Source organism: Diachasmimorpha longicaudata, chromosome 18 (assembly GCF_034640455.1).
Source record: "Diachasmimorpha longicaudata isolate KC_UGA_2023 chromosome 18, iyDiaLong2, whole genome shotgun sequence".
In the NCBI taxonomy this organism is placed as follows: Eukaryota; Metazoa; Arthropoda; class Insecta; order Hymenoptera; family Braconidae; genus Diachasmimorpha; species Diachasmimorpha longicaudata.
The window spans coordinates 4,639,631-4,657,923 of record NC_087242.1 but is presented as its reverse complement, the minus strand read 5'-3'; the positions used below and the strand labels follow the sequence as shown (position 1 = coordinate 4,657,923).

Below are 18,293 nucleotides of genomic sequence, written 5' to 3'. Positions count from 1 at the left end.
TAATTTCGTAAATTTCCGGATAAAAACTTCAACTGAAAGTTTTTTTCAGCGTTTCATTTTGTCCCACGTCTCTTCTATATTAAATATTAAATAAAAAAACGATTAGTCACTCACGTGCACATATAAATGACAATGGAATATGTTCTTCAGGGTATTCCTCATCACTTATGAGGCCGGATAAACGTCAAGTTACTGCTGATGTCGCGTTCGTTGATGAAAATGGAAGGGAGAACATAAAACGAGATAAAATTAAAAAAAAAATTAAAATTGTTGAGCTAAACGCACCGGCATGTTGGCGTTTACTGGCAATGGTGTAGCACGTGGTGTACACTTGGTAAGACGACATTCGCGGTCGTTCACAAGTCGGTCGAGAGTTGGTGAGGTCGTGTGAGTTCAGTACTCATCCGGATTGAAAGAAACGAGAATTTTGTGGTGTCCTTTTTCGGGACGATGAAACGAGTGATACAACTCCCTCGCCTTGTTTTTATTTGTTAAAGTAATTTTTTTTTTAGTCTCGTTGACTGATATGGATTTCTTCCGCGGAGAAATCGATGATTTTTCGAAGTTCTTCTTGGTGTCGATGAATTAGAGATGAGGAGACGGTGAAAATGGAAAAAAATCATGGGGAGTCTCACCAGGAAGTCCTTTTTTATATTCGTTCGATGAAATTATCGGGGGCAATTGATTCACGATGGGAAGATATTCTGGGAAAAGTCATGCGGTGAATTGGATTCATTTTAGAGCTCATTGACGTCTGCATAGTCCGTCGAATCTACTATATTTTTTCCTCATTGCAGTTTTCCAAATATTTACAAACTAATTTCGTACATTTTTTATCAGTTCCATCATCCCAAAGGACCGCATCAAATATTTATCGTCAGTTTCGTTTCGTACTTGAAAAAAAAAACCGTCTTCGAAAGATAAAACTGATCGTAATGACCCCATTTTTCGTATCATAAAAATGAAAAATGATTGTCCCTCCGGTCTTTCCAATAATTATTCTACTCTTCAGAATATTTTAAATCTCAACATCATTTATAATCCGTATAAACTATCGTTGTCCACTCAAAGAGGTGCAAGGACACAGGCCCTTCTAAACCTGTATTTCCGGGAGTGTTTTTCACTCCTTAACACGGAAAAGCGCTTTCCCCCATTATCCCCGGAGTCATTCAAACACTCACGTTTGTATCTTATTCTTTTTTTTTATCTCATTTATGCCTTTTTTCTCTATTACCCCATGCTAAGGCTCTTCGACGTCACCCCGGGACTCTTGGGGCTTGGAATTTCTCAAATACTGTAAAACGAAAGAGGCCAGAGAGGCAAAGAAACGAGACGATGCGCTTTTAGAGTGGAGGCTAAATTTGATGGGTTTTTGAGGGACTAAAATATCTGGCAGTGGCTATCGTGCTTCGCACTCCGTGACCAGAATACAAATGCCAATTGTCCACGTGCCACTTCCGATTCCACGTGAATTATTCAAATAGACAACTGTTGGAGATCATTTGCTCCTATATTTTTCATAATTTATTGTCATCTCCTATTTTTTAAATTTTCTCTTCGTATATCCTTTCCGGTTTTTACGATTTCGTACGAGGGACGAAGGTTAGTCTTATCACAAAAATTAACTTCTAAAAGTCTAATTTTTATTAAAAATTTCGGTTCGTGGGTTGGGGGACATGATTTGAGTGGAAAAATAAAATTTACTTGAAAATCACTGAAGCCTAGTCTAGCACCCTAACCCGACGGCCACTGGCGTCGGTTATTGTTATCTATTATTTCTTTTATATGATAGTTTGATAAGAAATTTATGATTCCGAGAACAACAACGCACCGAAACGAATTAGGAAAAAAAATTCAACTCAATTCAGTCGGTAGCATAAACCGAATTTGTTATCAGTCCGGGGAATTCCCCTCCCCCCCATTTACGGGAGTATCAAACCTGATCCTGTGCGCGTGCCAGGAAGAGGACATAATATTCATTGAAAATCTGGTTTTTCCGCAAAAATATTCATTCAGTTGACCTCAATTCCCTCGAACGCGCCTTCATTTTCTCATTTTTATCTCTTATCATCAACACTTTTTTCATTATACCGCGAATTTACTCTAAAAAAAATACTGTGCCCAAAAAAACTGACAAAAAATGTTACACCTTTTTTTCTAAAGCGAATGGAAGTTAAATTGTTTAGTAACAAAGAGGCGTATCGTACTATTGCCTCCTTTCAGTTCTGAATTGCAACTCTTCATTCGTGGGGAAGCACCGTAGTTGATAAGTAATTCGTTCCTCGCGAGCCGTTGCATGTAATGAAAACTAAGTAAAAAGGGGGGAAAAAAATGATGGAAAATAAAAAAAGGGGGGAGGGAAAAAGAGTTTAATGACATGGCGGGTAACCGAGAGCGCGTGAAGCGCGCGAGGCAAAATGACGGGACGAATTGAACGCGTAGAATGTGTATCCAAGATATCAGGATACACGGATTGCGGTTTTTGTCGATGTATCGATGTTATTATTACCCGGTGATGATTATTACTCGGATGGGTATGAACGCATTATGATGATTGCTTCACCTCATGGTGTATTTTTCCTGTATATACGTATTCATACGGGGGTTTATTTTCATTCGGTGTTATGAACCTGGAGGAATTGAATCTGCAATTTAATTGAACCTCGGGGGAGGAGGGAGGGAATGCACGCCGCAGGGTGAGAGAGGAAGCTTTGAAAAATCAACCTTGGTCCCTCGCTTCGCCCTCTGGAGGTCTAATATTTGACTAGAAATTTTTTTCCTGTAGAAGGCGTTCGGGGTTTCCCCTTCGGCGTGATTATGGCATGTTTCAAACGCCCCTGAAATATTTGGCCCCGTGACAGGGGTGGACAGACACACCTACAAGATAAAATCTATACAAATCGCTTTAAAGTGTGGAAACTCCCATTTCCTCGAAGATTTCAAAGAAAAATTCCACTCGAAGTTATCAATATTTGAGGGAGACATTAACAAATTATTTATCTGCCGGAATTTCTATTGGAGGAGGTTTTTTCACGGGAAATTATTCCAGGAAAAATATAATTCGGGTAGGAATTGTTGCGCTGACTCTTTTCCATCGAAAACTCGGGGTATCGTCTTGTTCGATAAATTCGAGGAGATAAAATCTATCGATGTTGGGACGTTACCTAGACTATCAGACCTGGCTAAACAGGGGGAGGGACACACGACTCCCACGGAGAAAGTGCTCACTGCACTCCGTATTCTTATCTAGGTCCCGAGATAACCCTACAACCGGTCCGGCTTAGTGTATTGTAAGTTCGATGACTTCAAAATAAAAATCGTTAAAGTGGAAAGAAATATCGGTGATATTGAGAGTTCGTTGTACGATCATTTCAGGATTATTTTTTATTTAAACAATTGGGGGTTTTCAATACTGCCAACGGAATAAGCCCTTGACGATACGACGTATCTGTCGATCGCTGATTCAAATCTATTGTATATTCTCATCGCATCTTTATGAAATGATTAATAAATTGCCATAATCGTACGGAATATCAACTAATCTTTTCCTGTATTTCTTCTCAGTTTAACATTTTTTAGTAAAAAAAAATTTAACTCATTTCCATTCACGTTTCGCTTGCTTACAATTTCTGACTCCGCACCGTGATGAATGGCTACTAATCGTGGAAAATTATTGTTTCACTTAATTATCCACCGTACTTCTGGGTCGGTACTGTAAAATGCGGAGAAAGTAAATGATGAAAATAAAGACGATGAGATTTCACGTATTGCTCGTTTTAATATACATTATCTCGTGCCTCAAACGTTCTCCAACTGCGGAAAGAGGATAAAAAAAAAGGAAAAAGTAGCCGACGTGAATAAGTTTAATTTACTAATTAAGGAAGAGTTGGGAATAGTGCAGGAGATTGAGCAAGATTAAAGTGTGCTGGTGTCCATTTTGTACGCAGTTTTAAACAAAATTAATTTTCTTTTGACATTCTTGGCTTTTTTTTTTATGTCAGGGTGAAAGTCCAGCGAAGTGATGTGCATCTTCGCGCTGGGAAAGTTTTTTAATATCCTCTTTATTTTCTTTAAGTGACACCAGGATTAATTGAACAGATTGAAGCGTTTCTGGGGCGAGGAATTGTGCTGATGATGAGAAAAATAAATTTGAAAGACAATTTTTTGAATGGACTTGACTATTTATTAATTAAGATTATTTCATTCATTACTGGCAAATTCTGTCTATCATCAACGTCCTCTGAGGGCAAATGATTGATGGAATTTATTGGATGAAATATTTTAAAACTCACTCCGATCTCTCAGACGTGTCATTCGTGGACAGAAAGTGATTGATTCCACACTTGTGTGCCATCGTTATAATCGAACAAAGACAAGTACTGTTAGCACAGTTACATCAGTTCAATCTAGGGTGAGCCCTCTATTGCCTCTTAGCACTGCACGAGTTTACTATTACTGTGGGTGATTGGTGTTCAATTTGTGCCACATCAAATGGCCAATCCATAGTTAATTTATTCCGTGGTGTTGAATTGGGTCGGGGCATGAGAAATCACATAATCTTCGGAAATTGCAAATTTATTTTGACAGAATCAAATGGTGGTACGTTACGTTACATTGAGGAGATCCAAAAGGGAAAAGGATTGAATTATTCTTCGCAAAAATTTCTGTCCAGGGAATAAAAATATTTTACGAGTCTTTTTGTGCTTTAATTAAAGCTGTGGTGTTTTCAATTGTGCAATCAACGATAATTTATCAAATAATGTACCTCTTATTCTCAGAGCCGTCCGGGTTCATGGTTACATGTTCATGAAAGTGTAACGTTTGCATATCTTGAGCGAAATTGCATTAGATGGAAATTGAATTTATGTGGGGCATAAATCATTGTCGATATTTTTTTTTTCATTCCAATGGCTGCACATTCCTCTAGTTATGTTTCAATTTCAGTTGAATAACAAATTAAATGTGGAGTATCTCTGTTGTAATTTTTAAGATTGAAATACTGGAGTTCAGGTAAATAACTTGAGCATAAAGTTCATCACGATTTCTTCATTGCGTCATTTCAATTAATTGATGCGGATTCCGCAGTCACTTATGACACCGTCAATTTACCTAAACTATCAGAAAATTATTATCATTGACTCGTGTAGGTTAAAAATTCCCTCTCGATGTTCATTCGCTGTTTTTACTTTCCAATTTCTTAGAAATCTCGTGGACAAAAATACTCCGATAAAATTCTCGATTACTTTGCTTATGAATTAACAAACTAGTACCGGCGGATTCATAGAGAAGTCGTTCATCCCTATCTTCTTAGCGATTTACCATAAAAGAAAACGGGTTTTCACTCAGACCGCAGAAGATAATAACCATTCGAAAGAGGGCGATTCTCATGCTCATTTAACTGGGTGAGGTCTCACAATCATTAATGCTAAATATGTAGACTAAAAATAATGATCACAAGGAAAACAGATATTAAAGCTATGTTCATACTGGAGCGGTTTACGAAGCCATTTTTTTTTAGTATTACACTGCCATGAGCATACAAGTATCCAGGAGCGTGTTTTCCATTAAACGCTCGGTTGATTCTCGGCATTGGTCGGTGTCTATAATACCAATACAGGATGAATTCGAACATCCATCGATTCTAATACACCTCCCGGGCAAGATCAAATCACTCGGCACTGCGAAGTTCATTCTGGGGAGAATATAAGTGGAACGATTTTATTGCTCAAGAAATTTTACAGGGCGCACCTTTTACATTACTTCCTATGTGAAGCTACTCCTCACATTTATTTTTTTTCTTACCGATGGAGCATACACAGTGACTCTTTGTTTCTATCGGCCATGCGAATGGTCAGTTGAGAAGTTGAATGTTGATAATTCTCCTCTAGACAGAGGCTTTCAGATACTGTACGGATAGGCGGAGAGAAAATCCTCAGTAAAATTACTGTCGGGCACTAGAATCGAGGTGAAAAATTCTAAAATACTGAAGTGTGCTTTATTCACACATAAAAATTCCTATAAATACCATAAAGTATGTAATTAATATGTGGCTTCGCAAAATTAACGAAACAGCACTAGAAAATATTGTTATTGTGCTGTCCCACTGACTAAAACTCCAGTAAAATCTAATTGAAACAGAAAAAAAAAATCGGGGATTCCTGTTCTTGTCATCGAAAGGTCAGCGAGATCACTTTCCACATGAAGACATTTTGAAATAAATTGCTCGATTGTTTTCTCTATCGTCTGATCACCAATTCATCTTTCAAGTAAAAAATTTAAATTCAATTGCAACAACAAATGCGCAAATATCGCACCTGGCCCCTAAAGGCACCTTCACAACAATCACAATCGATGCACAATCGATGCACTCGTGCTTTCATCAGAGCACTCCATTCTCTTTCCGCGGAATGCAAAGTAATAAACAAGCAACTCGCAATTATCGTTGAAGAGGTCAGGCATACTTATAATTTTGATCGTTCAATTGGAATAAAAATTCCAATCCATTGGCCGCCCAATTGTGCGTCTCGGTGGTGTAATTTTATCATTAAAGATCTCACTGATTACATCTTCGACGTGATATTCAAAGGACATTAGTGTGTGTGATTCCATATTACGAGAAATCCTGGGGGTAAATCGAATGAAGAGAAAAATTATCGTAAATATCAGTGAGCGATCTTTAAGTGATGTCATGAACCACTGCAGTTGTTGATCAATCGTGGCAATGGCTCACTACAAACAGACGTATAATTTTCGGAATTATAAGTTCTGCTTAGATATCAAATGAAGGGGGGAATGTGTGAATCGGATTTTATTAATCGTCATTAGACAATTGCATTTTTATTACGTCAGCGATTTTTTTTATGATGAGTAGTTGTCAATTATACGAAAATACGATTGCCAAAGCCAATCCCCAAATTAGAAAAAGTGAAGTTCAGTGCGATGGCCATTCGCTAAAAAATACATTTCCGGTGCTAATAAACGTCAAAAATGGGAAGATGAGGGGAAGAGTTGGAATATCTTTAATGAGGGGATGATGGAGTGAAAGTCCTATGTGGGCTTGATGAGCCCTCCATTGTTCAGTCAATTAATCTGCGATGAAATCATACGACGAGGGGCTTATTAATCACTAAATGAGAGTAAAAGTCGAGTGGATTGTTGTACACGTGATTCAGCCCTCAAAATCCTGGACGACGCCCGGTTGTATATTTTTAGGAGACCATCTTTCTGAAACCCGGTCGCGGAGTTTGGTTTATAAATGAATAGCCCGAATATCTAAGCAAAATTTAGATATTCTCATATGCGCTGATTTTTTTTTTAGCAACAGTTGATTTTTCAAAAATTCCAATCCGCGACGCTCCATTTGAACGCCTGAGAAGTCACCCAAATGAAAAAAATTCCGATCTCACGTTCGAAACGGACAATTCCAAATAATTATCGAACCCTGACGTTCGTTTTTTATACAAACTATGTATGGTCTTGACTGTACTGAATTTCGTAGATTTTTATCGTCGGAGTAACTTTCATTTACTGTTAGAAAATCATTCTTTAAACTTCGACAAAATTATCTTGAAATCTTCAACAATCAATCATTCACACTAAATTTCTCTGTATTTTGTCATTGAGAAATCAGTTAGATATGATATTCAATTTCGACAATGAATCAGTAAAGTTTCTTAAACGATTTAATTTTTTATTTCATTAATATTCGTAACGTTGAAAATTCAGGCATATTAAATTGCCTCACCAAATCACATTTATTTATAAAAAAATATTGCATTTCATTACTCAGTACCCGAGGATACCAACTCCGATGGTATTTAAGTACTTGAGAATTATAAAATACTGTCCTGCCCATCACTGACTCGAGATAATCGATTCAGCATAGAAATTGACGATTATGTCTGGTGTGGCGACTTGCTGTCTGGTGACTCCCGTCGTACACCTCCAACATCCTCATGCATATTCATCGCACCAAAGGCTGCGGTGGTAGACAACTGTCCAAGAAAAAGAGGAAGACTAGAGTGCAGCATCCGGAGCAGACCGACGGCTTTCGGACGCGCTAAAGTGCTCGATCCAATCAGTAAATTCAAAGATTATCGAAAACTACCCAAAATTTTTCGGGATCTCGATCGCAGCTGGTATCGTAATTGTTTCCTCAATTTAATTACCGTTTGCTTAACCACAAAAAGTTGGGGAATTGGACCTTAACGGTCGGTAAAATACCGACCCGAGACTAGAGCAACTTAAAATAGCTCCAGTGAAATGATTGTGCAAACAAAATCCGAAATTTCTCCTGCTTTCCAATGGAACCACTTTCATCCATGATTCACTTGTAGTCAGTCATCTCATTCTCTCCAGTAAAATCATTCTTTCTCGACGTCTTGACCCCAACATTTCATTGAGAGCTAAAAAAAAAAATTCAATCTCTTTATGTCCCCCTTTTTACGGTCAATTTTTATTATTTCCCGGTATTGAAAATTTCAAATGAATAGACTTTTGTTTCTGGAATCAACAGGTTGAGAAATAAATCCACTAGATAATTCGATTCTACCTCTTCCTCCCGATACTTTAACTGTTTTATCGAGCCAAGTGTAAGAGATAGATGTACAGAAAGAACTTTTGCGTCCACTCGAGAGTTCGACGAAACGATTTGTGTTCGTCAGCAAAATAGTAGAGAAACCAATGAGACTTTGAAAGGAGTACTCGTTTCGTTTGAGGCGAAAAACCACGCCTACAATTCGATTGGGCTCTCTCACTTTGTATTCTTTACTTATTTTCTCATTTCCAAGATATTTTTCTGTCTCTCTTTGCCATCGATTCTCTCCTGTACAAGAGGATATCACAAAATATACGAAACGATCTTCACTGCCTGGACAGTCACGTTTTATAGTCTAGAGTTCGGGCTGAATTGCTCGAAGAATTTCTCGTTTAGGTATGACTACCCCCGTCAAGGCCACAAGGACCTCCATAAATTAAATGCTAAAAGCCTTCTCCGTTGTGTCATTTTTAGGTCAATCCTTTCTTCCCGAAGAAGCTGTTGTCGGATTCTCAGAATCAACAGATTGGAAAATTATCATTTATCTTCATCCACGAAAATTATCCACTCCATGCAGTCCCAATCGATCTCAACCCTCGACTTGGGGCATGAAATAAACAACCTGTCATATATCGATTATATTTTCCTCGATTTATGCCTCGAAAACTAATGAAACATCGCTTTTGTGCTTTTCATCTGGAATTGAACGTTTAATTTAAACATTTATTTGAGGTAATCAATAGTACACCTGCTGAATAGTCGTTCGATTCCTACTCCATACATCGATTGGTTCTGCATCGAGACAGCTAAACAATGAGTCAATAAATCTTGCGTTAACTTCTCTCCGCGCAGACCAGTCGGTTGGTCGTTTCCTTTTTCCTTCTCACTTTACTTTTGGTTTTTCCTCGGCTTTTTCTCTCTGTGGATGCGGAAAAAAATCTGCCGAATATAATCACTCGTGTATCGGTATTCTGCGTAATACTTCCGTACTAATTCAACCGTAGAGTACGTGAATGTTGGGGTAAAACAATGAAAAACATCGTTAATTATACGACTAAAATATTGCCGAAAGATTTTACCGTGAAGGATTTTAACGAATGGCTCCGTGTGCCATAATTTCAACGGTTTATTACATTCAATTCATCAAATTCACTTATCCACCGAGGAAATCAACCGAATAGCGATGCTGTTGCGGAACAAAGACATTGAAAACAACATCAGGGCCGTAGTGAGGGGCTAGAATCCCTCAGGACGTCGGGGCCCCAAAAACCATTACAAATTTCATCCTCATCCAATTATTTTTTTTCCACTTCACCTCCCTTTCCCTATTTTCCACGATTTATCCACTTTCAATCCTCTCTGGTCTGCAACACTTGATAATTTTCTCTTTCAATTCTTAGATAATTTCCTGTTTATTTTCTCTCTCCAGCGGTTGAATTTCCCAGGATTATTTTGATGGAATTCTGATAGTCCTGGTTTCCTGTCGGAATGTTTAGGCACAACTGAAAGTAAGACAATCTCAATCCTATATTCCGATGAAATTACAGTGTGAGTTAGTTGTGTTGGTTGGTGATTCAAGATATCAGAACTTGTTACCAGCTGAATGCGTATCGATACACGCACATATGTTCATCGGATTTTATATGCCACCTTTGCGGCCGACTTTCTCACGAGATTCATCGTTTAGTGATCGTGATTAAGGGAACACAGGAGTACAGCGTATGCGTATAGCACACCTTGGGGGTAGATATTATTAACCCGATATACGTAGTTTGTTGATATTTTACAAACTAAAGAAAGTTACCATATCGTATCTGTTCTGTGGCTTTTTATGCTGTCATTATCCGCGTTACTGTGGCTTTTATCTCTTCACAAACTGAGATCACTGTGGTATTACTAATCTGCGGTACCTCATGACTAACGTCAACCTAGTTCTGAGGCTCTTTTTGATAGTCTCATAACGACATTTAACCGATGGAAAAAAGAGATAAACAATTAACTTTTTATATCTCTTAACAAATCATTTTCTCTTTTGTATTTCTGAGATATCTCATTATCGAGTAATGAATAACAGACAATGACGCCAGGAAAGTCATAATTTAGTGAAGGAAATTTGAGGGGAGTCATTGGGACGAAATTTTATGAGAAATTGTAATGAAACTTTAATTTACCGGAATTTAAAAGAGATTTAAAAAATAAAGGGAAATGTCAGGACTTGAGGCAGTGCCTTGTGGGAAAATCAACGTTGCCGTTGTTGTTTGACGTTTAACAACTGAATTTTTCATCATCGAACACTGAAGAAAGTCGTAATTAATAAACGATGATTATTGATTCGCCGAGATGAATGATTTGACTTCTCACCATAACGATCGGGCCCCTGATCATGATTATTTTGCACTGTCCTCATTTTCTCGTGGCTCGTATCACATTAACTCAAATGAAAGTTTATCGTTCAGCATTTTGTTGCACCTCTTCCACGAAAAAAAAAACAATGTGAACATATTCACGACTTACTTGACGTGTCTTTCAATTCGCTGACCCTTTTGCTCTCCCGGTAGCTGAAAAAAAAACACTCTGTCCCAGGGGAAGGGAATTTTTCAATATATCGTTAACCATTTACGTGACTTGCTTTCACTCCTTCGCTACAAAACATTTTGTACACGATTCTAAATCTCGAGACTAAATCAATATTATTTTCTCGTTTATGGACATTTTCGTATTTTACCGTGCCATGTACTGCTTCCGGATTTATCGAGATCGAGAGTTTAAAGTCTCTATTTCCCTGGTATTTGAATTTCAACCATTTTTCTCCCCCTCGAATGATTGACGTTACTTTCATGAGGGCGGGGAGGGTATGCATGACAGCTGGCTTTTCTCAATAGACTTTCATCTCGCATAATCTTTTAACCGCGAATGACGATTAAGGATGTTCACGCGACGTCATAAAAATGCTGGAATATTTTAAAATATTTTTTTTACGGTCTTAGATCATTCCCGAGGGCACATTTGTGCTAAAATTTCGTAAAAATTCGATGACGACTCACTGTTGGAAACAATTCCGTCATTTCAAAATACCTCATACAAAAAATAGCGGAAGCAGCGAAGCACGTTTAGCGGAAGTGAGAGTTGGAGACCCAAACACAATTTGTACAGCTGGGTTTAATTTTATGTAGGCTGAATGAATTAGGGGCTCTCATGCAGAGTCATTAGCATTGTCGAATGAATTCACTGGTGCTAATATCTCACACGATAATATTTTCCAGTCTCCAGTGACACCAGTGTCTTCTCCATCTCATCGGCCTCAATCTCCAGTCTTACCCTTGAGGTGACAATAATATTCCCCTGGTGTCACTCAAAATATCGGACAGATTGGGCTCTTCAATGTTTTGTCGATAATTTAAATTTAAATTACACCAGTTTCTAATGACCACCATTGACCACTTCATCAGGAATTCATAAAATCAGGGTACAAATTTTTTTTGTCTTGCAGAAAGTGCTCTTTACAGCTGCAACTAAATATGAAGAAGTGAAATGGATTCAGTAACACATTTACGTGTTGGTCTCTAATAACAGTACAATCAACGTCAGCAGTCAATCATGTTCCCTTTAAATTGCTCATTCCCGACGTTGTTTCAAAGCCTCCTTAAGGATGTTGTCGTGTAAAATATTTACTCGAGAGTTTTTGTTTAAATTTATGCGATGAATAGTTGAAAGCATGAGCGGTTAAATGATCACTTTCTGGTTGAAATTGTCTGCTGTGAAGTTGGAATAGAAATTTTTTAACTTTGCGGCTTTCATGGAGGGGCGGGGATTTAGGATAAAAATTGGCCGTGTCAACAACCTTAATGAGACGATAAAACAAGGCAAAATAATCGTTACAATTTACCACAGTTTGTATCATTACCAGTGATTGGTTTGATCGATGGTTGTACTAAGTGAGATGAGTGAACAAGTCTTGTTCACTTTGTTCCAGTGTTTCCTTGTTCATTCGTACCTGCCGGAAGCATTATTCTCTCGCTCAGAGACCTAGACTTATCTTCCCCAGGATCCACGTTCTCGTTATTGAACACTCCTACCCGGAGATCATCTGCAAAACGTCTGCTGACGTCCGGTTTACTGTTTCTCCTTTTGTATCTTCGTTATTAAATGATATTGCGTTTATTAAAATGGAGGGATTATTTTTGTTATTCAGACCCTGTGTTTTGCAATAGTGTCAACGGAATAAGCCCTTGACGATACGAATTATATGGGGAATTTACTCAATCGCTGGATTAAACTGAATGATGATCGATAATCTCCGCGAGTTCTTATCTATTTCAAATTAATTCTAGTAATTGATACTTGTCTCTATAAATAAAAATCTCAAGAAAAATCATTTGTTCTATCAATCTACAGCAGTGAGTTCTCTCCAAATCAATGGATGACTCCACGGAAAAATCGAATATATATCGAATCTATTCAGCTGTAATACAACTGCTGCATAAGTAGAAAAAAAATATTATTATCTGATGAATCATCCTAGTCACCACTAATTGTGTTTTTACGGTGGTGATGGAAAAATATAACTTTCAAACTGTTATCATCGAGTAGATCGATTGTTGCCTCCGCAGGCCCTTATTTAAACCTTAAATTACTATCCATAACGTACGATCTCAGCCTACTATGCAAGTTGTCGAAATGGTACGTGTTGGAGCAGATGTAATCTTTGTGTTTATACTTTCTGTCACTCACATATCAAATTTAAATAGCCTCGGAGGAAAAGGAAGGGCTCAAACTCCTCCCTAAATGCTTGTAAAACTTTCGCTCTAACAAATCTCGAGTACAAAAAAAAAAGAGAGAGAAAATTACGCCCATTTTGGAGTTACGCTGAAGGTCAGAGTAAAAGTTATCCATAATTGCCTAATCTTGTTTATCATTCAGGTATTTAAAATTGTAACATTGCTGTCACGATATTATATAAACAGTCAGGAGACAGATAAATAGAATCAAAAAGAAATTGTCGATTTTTTTTTCAATTTATGTCTCGCAGCCCTATCGACCGATCGATTTGTACAATCGTGATCTCAACCTCCCCCGCGTCTTTCTCATGAGGTTACATGTACCATAAACCTCACTCCACAGTCTCCCCCTTCTCTCCCTCACCCTTTTCCCATTAAAAAAAAAAGGGTGAAGAGAGCAAAAGAAAGGCAGACGTGAGGAGGTCGTTGCACGGTATCGTTTTCATTACTTTCTTGTATTGGATTAAAAAAAAAATATCTTTCTTTCATTTTGTTCGGAACCACAAGTTGAAAGTGCACACGCGAGACAGCAGTTTGAAGGGACACACATTGTGCATTATCCTGGGGTATTTTATTTACCAGTTAGAGGGTTCAAATGTTGTATTACGATACATAAGACTACGGTATCAGACCTCTGCCCACGCGTTTCGTTAGTTATGTCTTCTTGATGCTGTTGGAGATGATCCGAGAGGATTGGGTCGATTGATGCGTGGGATGAGGGTGGGCATGAGAATGAGAAAAGTCCTTGTGATGTGCTGCATCATATTTATCATATGATTTATGATTGATGGCTTGAGACGACCAACTCAACAAATTGCTTTTCAATTCAGTACCTGAGTCTGAGTTTATTTTCAAGTCCATTTAAATTGTTGATGAGGATTGCGGTGTTGAAGGGATTTGTTTATCAGAAAAGTCCCCACAAGGCTTCAGGATATACCTAAGACCGTCCAAAAAATACTCGGAAAATTCCCAGCATTTTATTATACTCCTTATACTCCTGTCATCGCTATTACATTGGAGATTTCAAATTCTCTTTGTTTTTTGATTTCAGGTCCTGCAAAAAGACATTGAGGCACATGGTCGTATTGTCAGTTCCGTTGTAAAGCTGAGCGAACGTGTAGCTAAGCAACAGGAGGCTGGTGACGTTGATCAAGATACCGATACATCAAAAAATTGGCAAAATCGTGAAGTTGTTCAGGCAGTTAGAGTGGCAGGTTCATTGGAGAGACGCTGGCATCTTTTATTTCTTCGGGCACTCGAGTGGCAGTGTCACATTGAGACACTAGCAAGTCGCCTCTGTAATAAGGTAATGGACAGTAGCCTTCAATTATACTGGTTTTATCAGGCATCTTGGGTACTGCTTGTTACTCTTCTGTTGAAGAAATTTCACACCAACTTCTGCATATTTTAATTTTTTTTTCAAACCGTGAGATACAGTTATAATGCCGATGGAAAGTTCTCGCATGCAAACACTGATTCGATTAAATTCATATTCAGAACGAGTCTCGTATGACACGCGTGGATTTTTAGGGATTGTTGATAGGTGGATAATTGGGGAATTAATGAATTCAATGGAATTTGGGGAAATTGAGGGAGGGACGAAGAGAAATTCTTCATATCTGGGAGGGAATTCATGACAACTTGATTGGGACTTTAGTCATTTTCTCTTCGAATGCACAATTGTTTGATGACTCTTATGCAGAATTTTCCTCAGCACAAAATCACGTGCTTATGATTCATGAATCATTGATGGAGGAAGTGAAGCGTAACCGGGAGTCAGGCAGACTGTATCTCAGTCATCAATTTAATTCATTTCCCCTGAGACTTGTCACCGATACGTACATAGATTATTTATTTATTTAATAAAATTCTTGATTTTTCTCATTACAACTGTCGAGTGTGTTGCATTTGTCGTAAATATAAGAGGAAGGACAAGTTGTTTTATCGATCGAGAGGAGCCTTAATGCGTTCCCCAGAGGTATGACCATAAAAAATTTATGCTGCAACGTTATATTACCTTTCTAGGAACGTCAATACTGCCTACAGTCCCTTGTCATTTTGACAACTCACGTAATTCGTTAGATGTACTTCTGACTCGGCATGAACCCGGCATTTTAGGGGAATATTTACGAGTTTTTTCTTTGGTTTAAAATACTTTACATAATTTTTCTCAAGGCACCAATCACACGTGCGTGCGAAGTTGTCGGTAAGACCAGAGTTGTTACTTCAACAAATTTCAAATGGATAAAATCTTGAGGTCCGCGAATTATCCGAGGAAACGAAAAAAAAATCAGGAAATGGAAAATATTCAGACGGGAAATTATATGAAGTTCGTTTTGGGACTTTGAAAAAGTGAATTTTAAGTCCCCAAATTACCTCAATTAATAAACTCAAACCCGCAGTAGCTGATGATAGAAAAAATCGTTTCACATGATAAATCATCGGTTTATACTTTCATTCACTTCATCACACCGATATCCACAAACCCGTCATGTTCAATAAATTTTTGAATGACTCGCCGATAATAAATCCATTAATTACCTAAACAGACAGATATAAAATTAGAAAACTTATGAAACTAATTTCCGCTGATGGCAACAAACGAACCGTAGATTCTCGAGTAACTCAACCGTTGGTGTATCAACATTCAACGAATGATGTACGATGAAGCTATTAGTTCGTATCACGTCAGATACCGATAAACATTTCACGACATTTCCCTTTTAGAATTAAACAGCACGGACGTGCCTTTAATTACCGAACATTAAACTAATTTACGGGAAGTCAGTCGGCCGTGGGTGTTTTCACCCTCTGCAGAGCAAGTACCATTATGATAAGCACCAGCTGCACTTCTTCCTTTCTTTATTTTCCATTGGAACATAAACCAACACTCGATTTAATCCCAGCCATTAAAAACAAATAAAATACGGGAATATTGCAACGGTTATCGGGTTGAGTCAAGTGTTTGTCTGCCCGAGTGTAAGTCAAAGTCTTCCTCGGTTTTCTGAACGAACTAAATTATTCCACTCTCGTTACCGATTCAATGACTATCGATGAACTAGAGTTGTATAATTTCTTAAGGACATCATTAAGCTGCAATAAAGTCAGTAATATTAATTAGTAATAACTAGCAATTTTTTAAAAATAATCATGTTAATGACTCATCCCGGTTACGTTCTCGTTAATTACCACCCGTAATTTTCCTCCTCTCTTCATCGTTCCCTCAAAAATTATCCACTGCCAAGTCAAAGTGGAATGACAACGCGTTTCGTCCGGTAGAAAATAATCATCACGAACAAAGCTATCAGTGAGACAACAGGAAGTTATCCATTGATTTTCATGAACCGGAATTGCACAGCTCAACCGTCAAACAATGACATTGTAAAAATTTTTTCAAATTTCCTTTTTTTTTCATGGGAGTTTGTGAATGGAAGCAGTCATTAGTTCTCTCATTTATTCCTGTGGTAAATCATCTCAAAAATTCAAGGTGATTCGGTTCTTCAGCTCATTTTGTTTAGTTTATTGCCATAGAATTGTTATCCTTTTGCATAAAAACCCACCAGAATATATTTTGTGTCACATCTCTTCATTTTTGTCCGTCATAGAGCGTTTTTTAAAGCGTCTTTGACTCGGTGAATCCTTTCAAATGTTTTGCGAGCTGTCACCGGTGTTACCCGCAATTTTTATTTTTTAATGTGCTGTATAATGATGTTTTTTAACCACAAAAATCCACTGGCCACAGAATACTCAGCAATGTCCTTATTTTTACGCAACGCTGGCCATCAAATATCGCCTTTCTCACTGAGTGAGTCTCCGCTGATTTTTTTTCCGAACATGAGATGCAGACGAGATAAAAAAATCGTAAAATAGGGTGATCAGGTACTGGTCGGTAGAAGGGAATTTGAGTTTCGTGAAGGGACATAAAATAAAAATAATCGTCGAAATGGGGATACGGAGGTCACCCGGTAAATGAGAGGGATTCGGGTTCTATTCCTGACTGACAATTTTTATTCTCCAAAACATTTTGGGTAGGAATTGTCGTTAATTTCACGGTTATAAAAAAAACAATCATTATGACAACTCAACGTCAACCCCCACCCTCCGTAGTGATCCTCATTGTTGTTGAATTTGAGGGGCGATGGATGGAGGAGGATCACCAGGCGGCAGGAGAGGGGTCAGAAAGAGAAAATAATATACCTTTACCCCTTGGTAACCGGCAGGTGATGTGTTACACCTGAATGACCACCCAACAATACCACAAAGTACATTTGCAGCCCTACAAGCAAACGAAAATTACTCAGTAAATTATCCCATGGAGAACCGTTGGACAATATCGTTATATTGTGACCCAATTTCTATCGGAAAAAAAGCCAACGAAAGGGGAGGGGAAGGAGGCAAAAAAATTGAGTGATAAACAAGCGTTCCACTTGTAATTTGCACGGAAAGATCGTCTTCAATGCTCACCTCGGTTGGCAATTCCCCGAAGCAAAACGGTCCGTTTCACTAACCGATGAAACTTCGCTCCAATTTCCCGACTAACGGACACGATTATCACTTTGCACTCCAGACTTGTCGAGGAAATGCCGAAAGAACCTAGCAGGAGATGTTCCCCAATTTTTACCGGACACCCCTGCACCTTTTTATTAATAAAAAAAAAAGCAAAGGGATAACTACCCTCGAGGTAAACCCATCGAATTTACTCCAGCCCTAGGTTCATCATCCCCAAAATCCTCTGATAGTCCTTAGCAACCAGAATTCCCCAGGTAAATCACCAAATCGACATCGACAATTTGTTTTTTGTTCACTGCGCGACAAATTCAGGGTCTTCAGAGCGGTTACGACTGTTCGCAAATTTCTCCTAGTCTCCCTTAATTCTGAAGCGTCTCCATTGTCTTCACGGCACCACCGGAAGGAGCATTGACGCACTATTTCAGTTGAAATTTTTTTTTAAACATTACCGAGGATGAGAGAGAGGGGAA

At 38.2% G+C, this 18,293-nt stretch overlaps 2 protein-coding genes across 4 annotated transcripts in view; one reads left to right on the top strand and one right to left on the bottom strand.

The window, feature by feature from the left end:
- LOC135170956 (klarsicht protein) overlaps nt 1–18,293 on the top strand; it is a 47,263-nt gene that overhangs the window by 10,477 nt on the left and 18,493 nt on the right. For all 3 annotated transcript variants that reach the window (XR_010300460.1, XM_064137184.1, XM_064137183.1), the window contains exon 8: nt 14,366–14,620. Coding sequence is in view for 2 of the 3 variants with exons in the window: in XM_064137184.1 (XP_063993254.1) it covers nt 14,366–14,620 (255 nt within the window). In the remaining variant the exon portion in view is untranslated. The remainder of the gene's footprint in view (nt 1–14,365; nt 14,621–18,293) is intronic.
- LOC135170966 (uncharacterized) lies at nt 4,189–11,040 on the bottom strand. The gene is made up of 3 exons (XM_064137200.1): nt 10,898–11,040; nt 5,803–5,954; nt 4,189–5,692 (listed from the first exon to the last, which is right to left on the bottom strand). Exons 1-3 carry the CDS (start codon nt 10,919–10,921, stop codon nt 5,521–5,523), a joined length of 348 nt encoding a protein of 115 aa, XP_063993270.1. The 5' UTR covers nt 10,922–11,040; the 3' UTR covers nt 4,189–5,520.

What these genes read in the sequence shown, in the direction of transcription:
- LOC135170966 (XM_064137200.1), bottom strand. Translation starts at nt 10,921, where the DNA reads ATGATCAGGGGCCCGATCGTTATG. An exon ending in TCAGGGGCCCGATCGTTATG is followed by an intron (nt 5,955 to 10,897) that starts GTGAGAAGTCAA and finishes CCTCGATTCTAG; the next exon opens with TGCCCGACAGTAATTTTACT. An exon ending in TCACTGTGTATGCTCCATCG is followed by an intron (nt 5,693 to 5,802) that starts GTAAGAAAAAAA and finishes TATTCTCCCCAG; the next exon opens with AATGAACTTCGCAGTGCCGA.